The sequence below is a fragment of the Pteropus medius genome, unplaced genomic scaffold (genome assembly GCF_902729225.1).
Source record: "Pteropus medius unplaced genomic scaffold, Ma_sr-lr_union100, whole genome shotgun sequence".
Taxonomy (NCBI): Eukaryota; Metazoa; Chordata; class Mammalia; order Chiroptera; family Pteropodidae; genus Pteropus; species Pteropus medius.
The window spans coordinates 3506489-3523431 of NW_024355990.1; the positions used below are offsets into that span (position 1 = coordinate 3506489).

General features: G+C 62.5%; 1 protein-coding gene across 5 annotated transcripts in view; it reads right to left on the minus strand.

Annotated features, from left to right (window-relative positions):
• The window catches only part of SEPTIN9 (septin 9), a 141537-nt gene that overhangs the window by 76251 nt on the left and 48343 nt on the right, over nt 1–16943 (minus strand). The window contains exon 1 of one of the 5 annotated variants that reach the window (XM_039859533.1): nt 11962–12152. The exons of the other annotated variants lie outside the window; for them this stretch is intronic. Coding sequence (XP_039715467.1) covers nt 11962–12016 — 55 coding nt within the window. The 5' untranslated portion in view covers nt 12017–12152. Of the gene's footprint in view, nt 1–11961; nt 12153–16943 lie in introns of those variants that run through there. 5 annotated transcript variants of the gene reach the window in all.

Genomic DNA, 16943 nt, shown 5'->3' on the forward strand with positions numbered 1-16943 from the left:
ATAAGACCTGAGCGGGAAGGAAGTAGAGTCTTTGCAAGACGCGATTAAGAATCTCAGGCTACATCATCGCGGATTTACAGTGGGTCCTGAATCCAATGAGTGTCCCTATAAGAGACAGAGACGGTGATGTGGAGACACGCGGCGGGAAGGCACTCGGAGACAGACGGAGACTGGAGTGACCTGTCCCGAGCCAAGCAACGCCAAGGGTTACCGGGAGCCCCCAGTGCCGGGAGAGAGGCCGGGGACACGTGCTCCCTCAGGGCCTCCGGAGGGAACCAGCCCTGCCCACGCCTCCATTTTGGACTTCGGCCTCCAGACCTGTGTTTTGAGCCCCTCAGTTTGTGACACTTAGTTGCAGCAGCCACAGGAAGCCCCACGCTCGCTGACACCCTGCCTAGCCGGCCGGCCCCTCCTGCCAAAGCCCCTAGCCTGTCTCTGGCCCGGTGCCCCTGACCCAGCGACCCCCACTGCCCTGTCCCTCAGCTCTACCTTCCCGGCCGCCAGCTGCCGACTTCCTCATTCCAGTTTGTTCTTTGCGCCTCCGCGTGTTCGTCCACCCTAAGCTGCAGTCTTGGGGTCAGGCGGGGGAAGCACCTCTTGAAGGACAGAACAGACCCGTCCCCCGGGCAGGGCGGGCACTGTGCCCCAGCATCCTCGAAGGGGGACCGGCCTTCACGGTGACCCTGTAACGGGACTTCTTCCTCTGCCTGCTGTTCTTGCCAAGAGGCTGGCAGCGTGTGGCCCTTCGGCTACCTGCCTGCTCGGCTGCAGGTGGACAGATAAACCATCCCCTCCAGGGCCACACCCCATAAAGGAACAACCCCTCGATTCTATGGGGGAGGAAAAGATGAAAGCTGTCTACGGTGAACTCCAAATCCTGCTCCCCGCGGCTCCTGGGAGACCCGCGCCACCGCCACAGCCCCGCACCACCAGCTCAGCTCCGTAACCTCTGACCTCCCGGATTTCCACGAAGCCCCCAGGCAGCCAGGCTCTTCCCGGCCACCAGCTTCAGGGGACACAGGGCAGGGAGAGGACCGAGACCCCACCCACTGAAACTGCCCAGTGTCTGCCGTACCAGCAGGGAGCCCACGCACCCCAGCGGCCTGAAAGCCCCCTGGGAGACTGCAGGAAAGGGAGCTGCAGGCGGAAATCATTCTTCTCTGAACTGATAATGGAGAATTTTCACCAAGTTGTCCTCAGCATAACTCCTCAGTGTGGGAGGACAGGGGAATCTCCGCGGACGCCCCAAGCTGAGGCGGCGGCTGGGGCAAGGCACGGAGTTATCATAAGTGCCATCTAGGCCCCACCCAAGCCAGGCCGCGACCCCTCCGGCCTCGGTTTCCTGGGGAAAGTACAGGAAGGGCTGGACCGAAAGGCCCCTTCTAGCTCAGACACCAGATGGCCCCGTGAAGGCCATTCTGCGATCTGCCACCAGCTCCAGGGTCCCCTCACTGCCCCAACCAGGTCCAGCAAGAGCCACCCTCAGCAGAGCTGGCGGGGCCGGGCCAGGGGCGGACGGGGAGGGCCGGCCCACCTCGCCCACCCACCCCCCCCGCCCACCCCAGGCAGAGCTCTGGCCACACTCTCCTGTGGCCAAAAGTGCACCTGCCGGCAGAGGTGGATCCCAGCAGCAGAGACAGGTCCCGGCGGCAGAGGCACCTTCGGGCCTTCACGCCACTTGGCACCCCAACCCAGAGCTGGAAAAGCCGGCCGGGGCCCAGAAGCCCTGGCTCTGCCACCATCAACCAGCAGGCTGTCACTTCTCAGGTCTCTCAGCGGTGGGAGACAGGGTTCGATGAGTCGATTCTCTTTTTGAAAATGAACTTTTAATAATACCATTGATTGCTCTTTTCCTGACTACGAAAAGCAATTTACATGCAATGCGGAAAATCTGCCCAACACAGAGAAAGCTAAGGGGAAAACATCTCTGAACCCAGGAGCCAAACGCGGCTGGCAGGGTTTTGGCAGCCGCTGCCATGCCCTCACGGTGCATGGGTACCAGAATCTTTCAAAGCGGTCCCAGGCCGTGACACTGCCGTGTGCTTCTCGCCACGCGTGAGCTCGAATCTCTCTGCTTGTACCCTTGCTCTCACCCTCTAAATCCCTATGGTTCTCAAGTTCTGGTTCCAGATCATTCTCAGCTCTGGCTGTTGATCAGAATCATTTCTGGAGCTTGTTAAAAAGTAGACTGCTGAGCCTCGCCTTGGGGAGGTTCTGGTCCAGGAGAGCTGGGGGCCTGGCACCCAGGGTGTGTCTGAGGGGCAGGTGGGTGAGGACCTCTGCCTTCCCGTGACTCACAAGCCTCCTACCACCACCACCCCACCTCCTCCTGAGAATCCTATAAGAAGAGCTCTAAGCACCAACCCTCTCAGGGGGAGCCCTGGCAGGGGGCCTTGGAGCCACCAGCTCAGCAGCCCACACCTTCTGGAGAGTCACCCAAGGTCGAAACCCAGCCTCGGCCACCACCACTCAGCTCCTGGGTCAGTACACACCCAAAGGACACACTGGACACTGCTGGGGGTGGAGGTCCATGTGACGAGGGGGTGTGTCAGTCGCAAGACCCCAAAACCTGCCCAAGACCCATGCCGCGTCCACCTTACACACACAAGGCCCAAGCAGCCCAGGGCCTCCATAACTCTCGCTTCAGCTCATTTGTCACAAGAAACACGGACGGGCAGGACCGTACCGTGCTGGCGTCCAGGAAGCTGGCAAGCCTCCTGCCAGCCTCCAGCCTCCCCTCAAATCTCCCCGCTCCTCCGGAGGGCAGGGATCACCTTCCTCCCCTAAGATTGTCGCCCTCCTGAGGGCAGGAGCGAGGCCCGTTCATGTCTGTCCCTGCTATAGACTGAGTTTAGGTCCCCCGAGTGCCCATGTTGAGATCCTAACCCCCGAGGTGATGGTACTAGGAGCTGGGACCTTTGGGAGGTGAGGACAGGAAGTTGGAGCGGTCACAGGTGGCCCTACTGCCCTTAGACAAGAGAACCCTTCTGCCTGGGAGAACGGAGCAAGATGATGCCATCTGGAACGAGGAACAGAGCCCTCCCCAGACACCGAACCTGCCGGGAGCTTGGCCCTGGACTTCCAGCCTCCAGAGCTGTGGGAAACGAACGTGTACTGTTTAAGGCCCCATCGGCGGCACCGTCACCGCAGCCCGAGCTGAGACAGGCACCCTCTCCGCCAGCGCCTTGGGTGCTGCCTGCCATCTCCTATCCATCTACAAAGTGTCCGCGGCTTTGAATTTTTAAGTCAGCGTCTATTAAGTGCTCAGCATACGCCGGGCGCTGTTCTAAGGGCTTCTGTTACAGCAGCCGTTCAGTTCTCATGACGGCGATGTGACCCTCGTCCCCACTTTACGGATGGGAAACCGAGGCAGAGAGGCTAATGACCCGGCCAGTGTCACAGCGGGGGGCAAGGGCGGAGCCGGATTTGAGCCAGCGCCCTAAACCATTACCCCACCCCGCCTCCAGCTCCCACCCCGGCCCTCGAAAGCCAGGCTCTAAAAACACAGGCCGACCCCATGTGCCGGCACTGCGCTCAGCCCCGTACAGGTGCAAGGTGTACTGTGATCGGAGCAGAGGCAGCCCCTGCCGGGCCCCAGGCTCGGGACCTCCAGCTGTCCCCACCCGCCACTGTTGTAGACTGACATTTCTGTCCCCGCCAGGCAGGGCCAGCCCACGTGAGGTGGCACCGGGGAGGGCCACGGGCCAGGTTTCAGCAGGAGGGAGTGACAGACGGATGTGTGGTCTCGGGCCAGCTGTGACTGGAGCGAGCCTCAGCGGCCTGTCCACCGCGCTGGGCCCTGGAGGATGAAGTGCCCAGTCCAGTGCCTGGCACAGAGTAGGTGCTCAATAAAGAAAATGATTACGAAAAATAACAAGAACCAGCTTGGTCACGGGAAGAGCGAAGGGGAAACTGCTGGAAGGGCCTGGACTTGGGTCAGAGAGAAAGAATGTGGGAGGGAGGGGGGAGGAGGAGGAGGAGGAGGAGGAGGAGGAGGAGGAGGAGGAGGAGGAGGCAGCTGAGAGCCTGACAGCTGGCTCCAGGGCAGCTGCTTCAGGAGCCTGGCCAGCATTTAAATATCAGGAGATGTAAATATCTGAGGAGTCCCCACCCCGCCTCAGCCTGGGGGCTGCAGCCAGAGCAGGGGGATTTCCTCCCTCACTAGCATCCCCATCCCCCCACCTCACCCCAAGACTCGGGTGTTTCCATCCGGGGCAGCAACCCCCCTCTGATGCGCTGGGCCTGCAAAGGTGCTAATGAACGCTCACCTTCCCCATCTCACCCCCAAGGGGCCCCATGCCCGCCAAGGGTTTCTTTTGTAGTTTAGCAAAAAAATAAAATAAAACAGCAGAGCAGCCCTTGCTGAGGTTTGCTGACGGAGGCCCGGCTCAGAGCAGCCACTCCAAGCCCGCTAAGCTAACAAAGGGGGCGCGGCCCTCCCACCCGAGTTACTCAGTTATTCACCATCCAAGCCCCTCCCAGCTCTCCCAGGCTCCCGACCAGGAGGAAAGATGGGGCCTTAATCCTCTTCACGCCTCCTAGGCTTGCAAGCTCGGCCCTCTCCCCTCACCCGTCTCAGAGCCAAGGGGACCTGTGCCAGGTGTGGGCACAGTGGGGTCTCTCAAACAAACTACAAGATGGTGGAAATTGCATGAGAAGCCGGCCAGCATCATCTGCCTGGAGCCCCTGCCTGGCAAGCTCCTTCCCAGGAGTCTGCTTGGGTGCTCCTTCCTCCAGGAAGCCCTCCTCCACCTACCCCTCTCCTGGGCTCATGCCTGGACCCCTCAAACCTAGAACAGAGCTGGCTTTTAACCGGTGCTCACGGACAGCTGCTGGACAGACAACCAAGTGAGCCGACTGCCTCCCCCACGCGGTGACCCGCTCCCGGCCCACAGGAGGACAGGACTCCGTCCAGCACTTCGTTCTGAACCGAAGGAAAAACGAAACTCAGCTGCCTTCCCGAGCACGCCTTCCCCTGTGAGCAGGGGACAGCAGGGGAGGCCCTGTGGTGTGGACAGTACCTACCTCCAGGGGACCCGGGGCAGGCCCTGGCCCCTCAGGGAAACTGCCCACCCACGTGGAAAGGCAGGCCACCTACTCCCGCTCACGGCCGGCTTCCTGCACCCAGGGAGGGGCCGGACGGTACAGAGTGAGCTCCTGCCTGGGGAGTGTGGAAATCTACCGGCCAGTGTCACACCAGACACATCTCCATGTCCAGTCGCTGCCTGGGGGTGGGGGGACGGCAGAGGCCACACTCACTCTGCTGGGGACTTCACTGCCAGAGAGATGATGAGACTCGTCCATAGTCAACCTCCTCCAGGCAGAGAGGATGCTGTCTGTGGCCCCTTCCTCATTCCCAGGGGGACCCTCAGCTGCAGCCTCCCATTAGGAGGTGTCCAGGACCCCCAAGCCTTGCCCCAGGGGCCAGCGTCACCACTGGAGAAGAACTGACAATAGCCACCAAGACTCAGGGACTCCGGCCTCTCCTTGTGGAGCGAGGGGGCCGGGCACAGAGCAGACGTGGTTTCCCGAAGGGGAAAGAGGGGGAAAGCACCCCCGGGAGCCTCCCACTCAGTCTACACAAGACCCGGACCGCGAGACAGACCCCACTCCCCACCCCACCCGACCCGAGGCCCTGGGGGTGGCCGTGCCCCATCTGTACCAGGGAACAATCTTCAAACCCCCGTCCGAGGGTCCCTCGGAGGCTGTAGCCAGAGCGGGAGCGGAATGCGTGGGAGGAGGGTGTCACCTCGCCTGCTTCCCTCCGCATGTCACCTGGCTCGCCCGCGATGCTATTCCCTGTGCTGGAAGGCAGGGGCTTGGGGACCGGGGCGCGGGAAGCTCTAAGCCACATGCAGGGAAGACAAAGCACTGAGTTTGAGGCCAGGCCCCTTGGTGTTCTGGGTTTTGCACTCAGGCTGACATCGGCCTCCCCGGCTCACCCAAAGACAGCGGGGTGGGGGGGGACGGCAGGGGGGTCGGCCTGCTGAGAGGAGCTGTTAGAGACTCAGGGACATGGGAAAGAGAGTGGACAGGGACAAACATGAGAAAGAGGCAGGGCAGAGCCTGGCCCTGGCCTCCCGCCCCCCGGGGGCCTGGCTCTGGCGTGGGGTGGACCCACCGCATCCACGGGAAGCGAGGCCTGTCTCTCCGTCTAAACTTCTGGACACCGGCAGCACTTTAAAAAAATGACAACAAACTTTTGGAGTTGTTAGAACATCTCCTGGTCCGGGCTGGACGGAGCCCCGGCTCTGTCGAGACCAAAGTAAACAGCCTAAGCCCAGAAATGTGCCAGGCGCCGGGGCCGTCCAGGGGCCCACCACTGGCCGTTTGGCCGGGAGATTACAATCCTCGGGCTTCTGGGACCGTGTGCCAGGGAGCTCCGGGCCATTCGGTCCCACAGAGACTCCAAATTTGGGGAAAACTGAGAGAACTTTGGAAGGGCAGCCACGGTTTCACCATTTTGCCTCAGTGGCTATGTCGAGAAGCCCGTTTCCTGCCTCGGTTTCTGGGATGAACCGAAACACTGAACTCTCCGGGGCCTTGACCTCCGAGGCGTCTCCCACGGGGGCCCCCTAACCCCACCCCGTCATTCCACGCACACCACCAGGCTTCTGAGGGTCTCCCACGTGCCACCGGACAGTGGGCAAAAGACACACGAGTCCCATCCAGACCCAGAGGGAGCACCTGGTCTGGGCTGGCGGCAGGGGGGACCGTGTCCTGGGTCTGGGGTCAACCTGGATCCTTCGGCCTGGCCCCCAGGTCCTCACTGCGGCCTTGTGCTGCTGGTCGTACCCCAAAGAGACTTCTAGGCAGCAGGCAAGCCCCTCCCCCCTGTCAAGGGGCATTCAACTGATGAACCAGGTTGGGGGAGTTAATCTCTGAATGTGACCTCCCGTGACCTCTGGGCATGTGAGGTGGGGGAGGAGGAGGGGACCCCGTTCTGCTCAGCCTACGCCAGGATCCCAGGCTGCAGCACTTGAGAGGGGTGGGCTGAGGCCGGTCACCTGGTGAAGGGGCCCCTGGCCCCACAGGGCACGCGTGCCATCCACACGTTCCCATTTCCCTTGGTCACACTCCATCACGAATGGGCCACCATGCCACTGCTACAACCCATCCGGCAGGGCAGCCTCCTCCACGGATGTGGCCTAAGCAAGGGCCATCATGGGCCACCACGGTGCCCGCAGCTGACCCGGAGTTCAGACTCCGATGTGTCTATTTCTCTAGGCACAGAGGCTCCGAGGCCCCCGCCCTGGGGCCAGACGCCCCTGCCCTGCAAGGGAGGGGAGTGTGGAGCTGAGCGGCCCCAGCGTCAGACAAAGACATGGCTCTTCCCACTGCCCAGGGGCGGGGCTGCTCCCCCAGCTGGGAGCCGGCTCAGCGCCACCCACAAGCAGGGTTCACCAGGGGCTGCTGGACGAGGGGGGTGGCCGCCAGCACATCCCTCCCGGACACCAGCTCCCTGTCTTGACGGTCTCTCAGGAAGGCTGGTGGCCAGTAGAGCCTTGGGCAGGTGGCCTGACCCCACCCCACCGCCTGTCCCTGCAGCCAAGTTGTCCAGCATGTGCCTGTGTCACTATCTGCACCTGGCCCTTTAGGCGGGCCTACAATCCACCACCGTGACACTCCGGGGTGCAGGGGATGGCAGAGGAGACTGGGTGAACACCCCCCAGTGAAGGAGCCCCGCAGCCCACGTCACCCCAGCCTTAGCTGTGACAGGAAGAAAGAGGCAGTATTCTCAGGCGGAATGTCCGCCGGGCGGAAGCCCAGGTCCCTGCCGGAGTCGGGGTGCCCAGGCAGGCTTCGCGGGCACCCCGAATCTGCAGGGCCGGCCAGGCTGCCCACCCTCCTGCTCCAGGGGATCAGACAGGCCCCTGCCTGGGCCTCTGAACAATTTCCACCACCCCGATCATGACGCTGAGGCAGCCACGCCCATCTCTCGCACAGAGCCGCCCCCACCCCAGCTCCAGCAGCAGCACCCAGCACCCAGCAGGACCGGGGCCGGTGCTGGACAGCCCTCGATGGAGGCATTTACAGCCCCACCCAGCAGCGAGGGAACTGAGGCTCGGGGGTCAGACGCTTACCCCACGCCACCCGCTCTCAAATGGCAGCATGAGCTTGCCCTCCTAAGCCTTTCCAGACAGAAGCGCCACAGCGTGGGGTGGCGCGTGCTTGTCCCAAGTCCCTGGCCCAGATCTGACCCTCAGCCCGGCTACAAAGCCCATTACAGAGGTGCTTCTGTCCCCCAGGGCATGCGTGTCTGTCCTCCTCATAATCCAGGTGGCAGGTGAGCCTGAGCCCTTGCTCTGGACACAAGGGGCGCCAGGCCAGCGCTTCGGGTGGCCAGGACCCATGAGAGAGCCTTTTAGCTGCAGGGCCCATGTCCCAGAAGTGTCTGGGCTCCGGGACAGGCAGGCACATCTGCAGGATCCCATCTCCCCAGGAGGCCTTCTCCCGTCCCAGGCCCGGAGCATGACCCGAGGGTCCTCCAAGGAGGCAGGGGGGTGGGCAGCTGAGAGGGGCAGACATCCCCGGGGCGGGAGCGCGGCTGTGGGACCAGAGCGCCTGGTCTGGTTTCCCCAAACATCAAAGGCTCTCAGGATTCTCTCTCCGCCTGCAAATCTGGTTGGTGGCAAACATGGGGGGGGGGGGCGACAGCTGGCACTTGGAATATCTTTTGTTACACAAAGACGCGAGTCGTAACAATGTTCCCGATAACAGGTTTAGTCTCTATTTGCTGAAGAACACGCCCAACGCCCCGTGCCTCTACCCACCAGGAGCGAGATAGGGGAAGGGGTCACCCTGCCTGCCGTCCCGTCACGCAGGCAGTGATGGGTGCCGAGGTCACCTTGAGGCCATTTGTGCCAGAAAAAGTGGAAAATAAAGCTCTAAAAATCACATCAGCAAAATACAAAATACGTGGTGGGGGTGGAGAGAGGGGGTCTCCACAGAGCCCCAAGATCCTCCTTGAAGGGAAGGTAAAGGCGGTGTGGGAGGTTCAAGTTCACGAAGGGCATCGCCACCTTCTCGATCCCCAGGGGCACCTGAACCCCACATATGTCCAAAATAGGAGACAGGCTGAATCCCTGTGCTACCCTGGCGACGTGAATAACGGTCCCACCCTGAGGAACTGGGACTACCTGGGTCCTCACAGGTGGGGGAAGGGACAGGCACGGAATAAGATGATGAAAAGGGATGAGTGGTCCCCAGGGCAGGGGGCAGATGTGCCCAGAACATGGGACACCAGCAGAATTTTAACTTGGGGCACCCGGTCGCTCCCACACACGCACACACGCACATGCCCACACACCTGGGGCAGCTTCCTACTTGCCCTGCAGGCCAGGCTGCTCTGGCCCCGGGAACCCACCCCACACCCAGCCCCAGGCACTCGGGCCTGGGTACCACCACTGCCTCCAACCGTCCCAGAAACACGCTGATCGGGACCCTCTGGCCCCGCTGTAGGATTCCAGCCTGCTCCGATCGAAAATCAGCCCCAGTGGCCCCCCAACTGGAGGGGGCCAGTCTCTCCACCCCAGGGATTATGGTCTCCCAGCGGCCCAGGACCTGGCAGTTTCCTCCCCCGCCCCTTTTGCCCTACCTTGCAGAAATCGAGACTCCACGGGGGCAGCACCCCCAAAACTAGCTCGATCTCGGCCACTCCAGCTGCCTCCCCAGCCTGGTCCAGGCTCCGGGCGGGCACGCCCGGCCTTCCACAGCCACAAGCTGACCCCTCTTTATGCCCCGGCCCCCTAACAGACCAGCTCATTCCAGCCTCCCCCGCCGCAGCGGCTGCCCCAGCCAGAGCGCATTCCGACTGTCGCTCAAGCACCACTGCCTCCCCCGTCAGGACTTCTCCGGTTAGCCAGCAGCGGTGACCTTTCCCTGCCCTGGCTCTGCCAGCTCCTGTCACCCACTGCTGTGCTGGGTCATGCCCTCTCCTCCTTCCTCACGTCCTTCCAGCCCAGGCTGCCAGTCCCCAACACCCAGCTCTACTCCAAGTTCCCGGGGAACGTACGAAGGCTGCCTTTCTAGTCCCCAAGGTGGCACACTCACACTACCACTAACACTCACACACACACACACACACACACACACACACACACCTCCGCTTGGGAAGCAGAGGTGGGGGGCTCCTTAACACCTGAATCCCTATTGTCAGAGCACTTCAAACTCTTCAGGGCACACAACACATACGGGGAATCAGAGGGTGCGAGGCCCCCCCTTCCCCAGTGACAAATCTCCCCCTGGAGTCACAGGGCTGCCAATTGTTGCCCCAGTATGGTCTCAATGAGGCCACTGTCTCCAACTAAATTAGACAGGCGAGAAGCTGCACAGGCCGCCAGCGTCTTCGGACAGGGCACGTCGGGGTCGGATGGGCACTGGGGCGGACGCACTAGCAGCCTACACAGCACGGTCAGTGACAGCAGTGGGGGCACGAGACCCCAAAGCGTCACCTCCCCACCCCACCCCAGGGTGCCCACGCCCAGCCGATCACATCCCGCTCTTCCCCAGAAACCCCACGGCCAGCACAGCACGGGGTCAGAGACAGCGAGCCGACCTCCTCCCCTGCCTGCCACAAGGAGGACGGGCACACACACGGCACTAACCTGAAGGTCTCTGGACGGGCTGACTTTTGCCCTTGGACATTTGGGAGATGAAGGGCCCTTGAGGAGTGGCTATAGGGGAGTAGCGGCTCCCAGGGGGCAGGGGGAGGGGCACACGTGGGCAGGCAGAGGCAAACAGAAGGAAGCAGACAGGGGAGCTCCCAGGACAAGCAGGCACTCCAAGATGTCCAGGTGGCCAGCAACAGCCCTCACAGCTCTGCAGAGCCTGAGCTCCCCTGTTCATCAGAGCTGCTGCCGGTCTGAAGTGTCCCCACCACTGAGCCGGCCGACAGCACACTGGCCCTCTGCGCAGGGCGTGCCAGCCACGGGACCACAGAACCACTAGGGCTGGGCTCTGCTTGGGTCCAGCCAGGCTCTGGCCCCCAGATGTGCCCCTGCACTGGGGCGGACCCCTGGTGGGCCACGTGAGCAGCTGGGCTCCGGGAACTGATGCCAGCCGTGGGTCAGAGGACCTCCCGGCTTGGCCTGGCCGCCGGCCGTCTGGAACTCCTTTCAGCCCATTCTCCCCACCCCGGCCCACCAGAGGGCTCTGCCCAAGGCTGCCTGGGAGCCCCTCCGAGGGGCGGGGGCTCCAGGTCCCAGCAGAGGCAGGACCGCCCCTCAGAAACCCGCCCCGACGCGCTGGAGACCATTGTGTGAGCTTCCCTTCCGATCGCTTTATTTACTCCCCAGGGCGAAGGACGCGGAGCCACGGGCCGTCACGAGGACGCAGAAAAGCACGCGCGCGCACACAGGCCCGGCCGAGAGCTGGCCCGCACTCAGGGGGAGAAGCCCTCCCCAAAGGGGGGGGACCAAACCGCGCTCCCTGCCCGCAACCGCACGCGGACCCCTCCTTCCCCACACAGCGGGGCTCTGGGAGGCGGCTGAGGATGTCCCCGGGCCCGGATAGGGGACGATGGGGCGCCCCACCCCAAGACCCCATCGTCCCCGGGCCGCGTCCACTCGGCAGCCCTCGTCAGCCCGGATTCGCTCAGCCCTGGCCCCGAAACGGGCGTGGGGGAGGGGCTGTCCTCCCCAGCAGGACGCGGGGGCGAGTAACCAAGTCCCCCGAGCAGCCACCGGGCCGAGGGCCCCGAAGGCCCGGGAGCCCGGAGGGAGGGGACTGCGCGCCGCGCCGGCGGTCCCGACGAAGCCTCGCAAGCCCTCGAGGACGCTGTCGTTGCTCGACACACACAAACAACAATAAAAGGAAGGAAACGGGGCGGCAGCGGTCCCCACACTGGGTCCTCCACGTAGGCGACGCGAGGGGGGGAGGTGGGCGCGACGGGAGGGCCCCCCATCGGGGGTCCCTGCCCCAGGGGCCTCCGAGCGCTCCCGGGGCCAGCTCGGCACCCACCTTCGAAGTCCGAAATGATCCCGTCCAGCTGCGCGTTGACCGCGGGGTCCGACATGGTGGCTCGCGGGCAGCGCGGCGCGCGGACGGCTGCGGAGCGGAGGCGCCCTGTTCCGCCCGGGCCCTGCGCCCGCGCGCCCGCCCGCCGTGCAGAGCTGGCCGCGGAGCCCCTCGGCCCCCGGGCTCCGCTGAATGAATGGGGGAGGCGGGCGGGCGCCGGCCTCCCGCGCCCCGCGCCCGGCCCCGGCCCCGGCCCCGCCCCCGGGCGGATCGGGTTCCCGCACCGCCGGCCTCCCGGCTCCGCTCGCACTGGCTGCTCCGCCCGCCTGTCAAGGGCCTGGGGGGCTGGGACGCAGCAGGCGCCACGGGCCCCCGCGGAGTCCTGCGTGCCCGACCCGAGCGCCCCCCTTCCCCCCGCCTGGCTCGTGCCCAGGGGACGGCCACGGACGCGGCCGGCCCCCTCCCCCCCGGACGCCCCGCTGCGGCCAGATGTGGGCGGATGTGGGGGCGGCGCCGAGGCGGGGAGAGAGTCCTCCCCTTCCCTGGGGCTCAGGGCTCCTTCTGCTGGAGGTTTTATTTACAGAGCCAAACAAAGTTGGCCGCCCGCCGCCGCCGCCGCCGCCTTCCCGCGCTCAGCGCCTGCAAGGGTTAAGCGCTGGGGCTGGCGGCCCGCAGGACCCCGGCCTGCTGGCGAAGAGCCGAGGAGCCAGCGCAGGAGTCACGTGGCCCGGGGCCCGGGGATGGGGTACCCCTCCAGCGACTCCCCACCCCCGCCCTTCCATCCCGGGGTCGCTGCTGCACTCTCTGGGGTGGGTGACAGAGAAGGCACTGGCCCAAGGGGCACGTGGGGCAGGGAGGGAGCACCCCTGTCGGAACAGCTACGGCCGGGCGCCACCCCTGCCCCCCACAATAAGCGGCTTCTGGAAGGCAGAGTGTAGACCTGGGCTAGAAGGGAGACATCTCACGGTATATGAAGAAAGGCCGCGGGAGAAGTGGAGGGGGCTGCCGGTGGGGCTCCTGCTCCCCACGTGTACCCCAAGTGGGGCCTTGTCCCCCGAACTTCTACACTTCATCCCTCCAACAAACCTCTATTAAACCCTATTACCTACCAGGCAGGCAGGTCCTAGGAGCTGGGGACAAAAGGATGGGTTGGAACTTGAGAAGCAACAGTAACAATTCCCCAGGAAGGGCCATCCAGGTCTGGCACTGATGACCTGGGGGACAGGGGTGTCTTCCACTCCCCTTGGCTGAGCCTGAGAGGCGGTCCTGCCCGTTCCCCCTCATCACCTTAAACCTGGGCCTCAGCCCGAAGGCAGGGGACCCTGGGAGAATTCGTAGCAGGGAATAACACCCTCCGAGCTGTCCCCTCCTGTCCCCTCCGTGTGGCCTGAGAGTGCCCGACAGCTTGTCCTGGGTCACAGGGTGGCCGCCCCCACGCCCCCTCTCCAGTTCTGACGTGCAGAGGGGGACGCTGGGGCCTGACTGCCCCACTCGCAGAGAATGCGCTGGGGTGGGTGGGCTTTTTTGAGCCGATTTTGATAAAACCGAGGCCCTCCTTTTTAAGAAAAGCGGTCCCTCCCTCCCTCATGCTTTAGATATTTTGAACTATTTTCAACCAAGTGAGTTTATGGACATGGAACTGCAAAACCACAGACATTTCAGATGTGCACACACCCTCGTCTGCTGGGAGCCTTGGGCTTCGGAAAAGAAGTTGGCACCGGCATTCGTGGTCCCCTGATGGCTTCTGTGCCAGCCAAGGCATTTCTTGTCTGAACACCAGCCCTGGGCCTGCCTGATCGTCCAGCTGTCTGGGCCACCTGCCCACCCAGTATTTGGCAGTGTGGTGGTCCCCTGCCCCTAACAGCCCAACAACACAGCTGCCTGGGAAGACGCGGGGTGTCCTGGGTGGGGTCTGACCTCGGCTTCAGCGTTAGTCTCCAGTGTTCTTATGAAGAGCCCCTGGCAAGTGCAGACACACGCACCTGACTGTCCTCCCAGAGAGCTGGCGTGGGCTGCGCATCAGCTCTGCGCGTAATTCACTGTCGTTCACAGCCCGGCGAAACGTGCTTATGCTTATCTCCTCGGGGAGCCCGGCCAGGGTGCAGCCTCCCCAAAATGCTCCCCTATGCGAACCTAAAGGACAGTGGCAGGAGGAGGTCCACCTACAAGGCCAGGAAGCACCCCACTTTGGCATGAATGTGCTCCAGAGCCAGTCTGGTCCAGCCCCCTGCCTCCAGCAACCCTTCGCTTAAGCCACCGGGGCCGTGGGTGCCAGGCCTAGACACTGCCAGGTCAGGCGACTCTCCACGCTCTCCCGGGAAACCCGGCCCGGCCCTTAGCCATGCTCCCAGCTGGGAAGTTCACCCTTGTATCTAACCAACTGCTCTAACTGTACATCATTTATTTCTTTTTTCCCTGTCCTCGGAGGAGATGAGAAACAGCTGGCACCACCCTTTGAGTAATAATTATCTTCTCAAAACTAGAAGACGATCCAGTTGCTCCTTGGCCTTCTCTCCCTCGGCTTAAATCATCCATTCCTGGCCCTTTAATCATCCCCCAGCCTTCGAGCACTTCCGAAGGCTGTGTCCAGTCTGGGGCTCCGGGCCCCTCGTAAGGCCTGGTCCCTGGAGGACGGCGAGGGCCTCCCATCCCCCTTTCCTGGGGCATGAGCAGTCGGGGCTGGGGGCTGGAGGAATGATCTTGGCAGGGGCCCTGGGCAGATATAACGAGCAGCAGAGAGAGGGAAATGAGCTTAAATACGGCAAGACAAACAGAACTGTGAGGTCTCTGCCTTTGTGACAGTGTACTCTCCCAAGGCCACCGGAAAAGGCCTGGTCCCAGGGGAAAGTGTGATTAGAGCCACACCAGAGGGGCCACCTACCTCACAGGTCCACCATGAGACCTGTCGTGGGGGGAATGGTGGCCCCTCAGAAGGTGACTTGTTTGGTATAAGGATCTCTGCAGATTTAATTAAGAGAAGGCTCTCCAGATGAGGTCGCCCTGGACTCGGGTGGCCCTAACCCCAGGAGCGAGGGTCCTTCTGAGAGACTGAGGAGGAGGAAGTGAAGGGTGGCAGAAGAGGCCGCGTCACGTCGGAAGCAGAGCACGGAGTGATGCGGCCACGAGCCCAGGCACACTCGGGGCCCCAGAAGACGCGAGAGGCGAGGAAGGGTTCCTCCTCCAGCCTTAAGACGGGGCGCGGCCCCCCGGCACCTCGATTTCAGGCTTCCGGCCTCCGGGACTGGGAGGGGGCCCATTTCTGTCCTTTTAACCCACCCAGTGTGTGGTGCTTCGTTACAGCCGCCGGAGGGCGCTGCTGGAGACCTTCAGGTCCATCATTTCTTTAGGTCAAAGCCGCATCTCCCGAAGACGTCTAAGAAGCCCGCAGACCTGTCCTAGGGGACAAACACTGTCAGGCGGGCAGCGATCCCGCAGGGACCTGGGGACAGGGCACTAGGAGGAGCCGGAGGCCAGAGCTAGCCGCAAAGGGCACAGTGTGACCTCCAGGTCCGGGCCTTCTGGAAACGGGCAGAGCAGGGCTGAAGAGAGAGCCCTCCGGCCGAGCCCCGGTGGGGGGGACCTTTGCAAAGCCTGGGAAAAAGGGGGAGGGAGGAAACGGTGGCGGAAACAGACGTTTGGATCCCACATCGGTATCCGTGAGCCCAGCTCCAGGTGGGGTTTGGGGAGCAGGGGGAGCATGGTGGCTGTGTGCCAAGCCACTCTGGGCCTTTGGACAGGTCACCTCATTAAGTGGCTCATCTATCTCCTCACAGACCAGGGCTCCTTCAGGGCAGGGCCACATGGCCTCAGCTCTGCCCAAGCCTGGCGCACAGTAGGGCGTCCCCTAAGCCCCAGGGCCTTGGGTGCATTGGCGCCCCTGGCCTGCCATCTCTGTGAATGGCGCTGCTATCCACCCAAACGTACCCGCCAAACATCTAGGTATCACCCCGAGTCCTGTTTCCCTCACCTCCACATCTAAGCCATCATTAAGTTCCCGCCTCCAACAATCTGGGGCTCAGTCCCGCGGCGCCCCCCTTCTCCAGTCTGCTGCCTCCGCTGTAACCACCAGCACTCTGGGGGGCACAAACACACGGCCCTGATCCGTAGCAGCCGCCTTTCCTGTGGCGTGAACTCTGCCGCCTGGGCCAGTTCCAAGCTGCCAGTGTGGCTCCTGGGAAGACCTGTGTAGCCGCCACCACGATACGGCGTCCCTGCCATGCGGATGCCACAGAGGTACAGAAGGCAAGCAGACAGCAGGTGTGTTACAAGTCTAGGAAGCGCGGGCGTGGTGGATCATTACCTTTGTTTCTAATAGGATTATTTTTAAGTAACTTAGTTTCTATTATGTAGTTCTGACCTACAATTTAATTTCTTTCTGAGAGAGCAATGCATTTTTTTACAGTGGTGAAAAATAGAAAATTTACCATTTTAACCATGTTTAAGTGTACAGTTCAGTGGCATTAAGTACTCACACCCAACCATCGCCACCATCCATTTCTAGAACTTTATTTTATTTTCCCAAACTGAGACTCTAGTCCAGTAAACAACAGCCCTCCTCACCCCCCTGCCCCCCGCTGCCACCACCTGCGGCGACCGTGAGGGACACTGCTACGAACACGGCCCCATGCGCATCGCTTCGAATCTCTGCTTTTAGCTCTTCTGGGTATTTACACAGGGTGGAATCACGTGATGGTTCTATAATTTAATTTCAAATAATAATTGCCATGTAAGTTGTCATTTTACGTCTTTCGTGAAATGCTAATTATATACTTCACATAATAGACGATTGAAATTAGAATAATGGTTGTGGGCAACATCTGGCCCTCGCCCGCCTGCCACACTCTCTCGTGCGAAGCCTCCTCACTGCCCTGCGGGCTCCTCGGCCTGCTTCCCGCCCCCCAGAACTCAGCGAGGCTGTGAAGGTTAGACCAGACTAGCTGCCTGCACGGCCTCCTTCACACCGAGAGCTGAGTGCCACCTCCTGC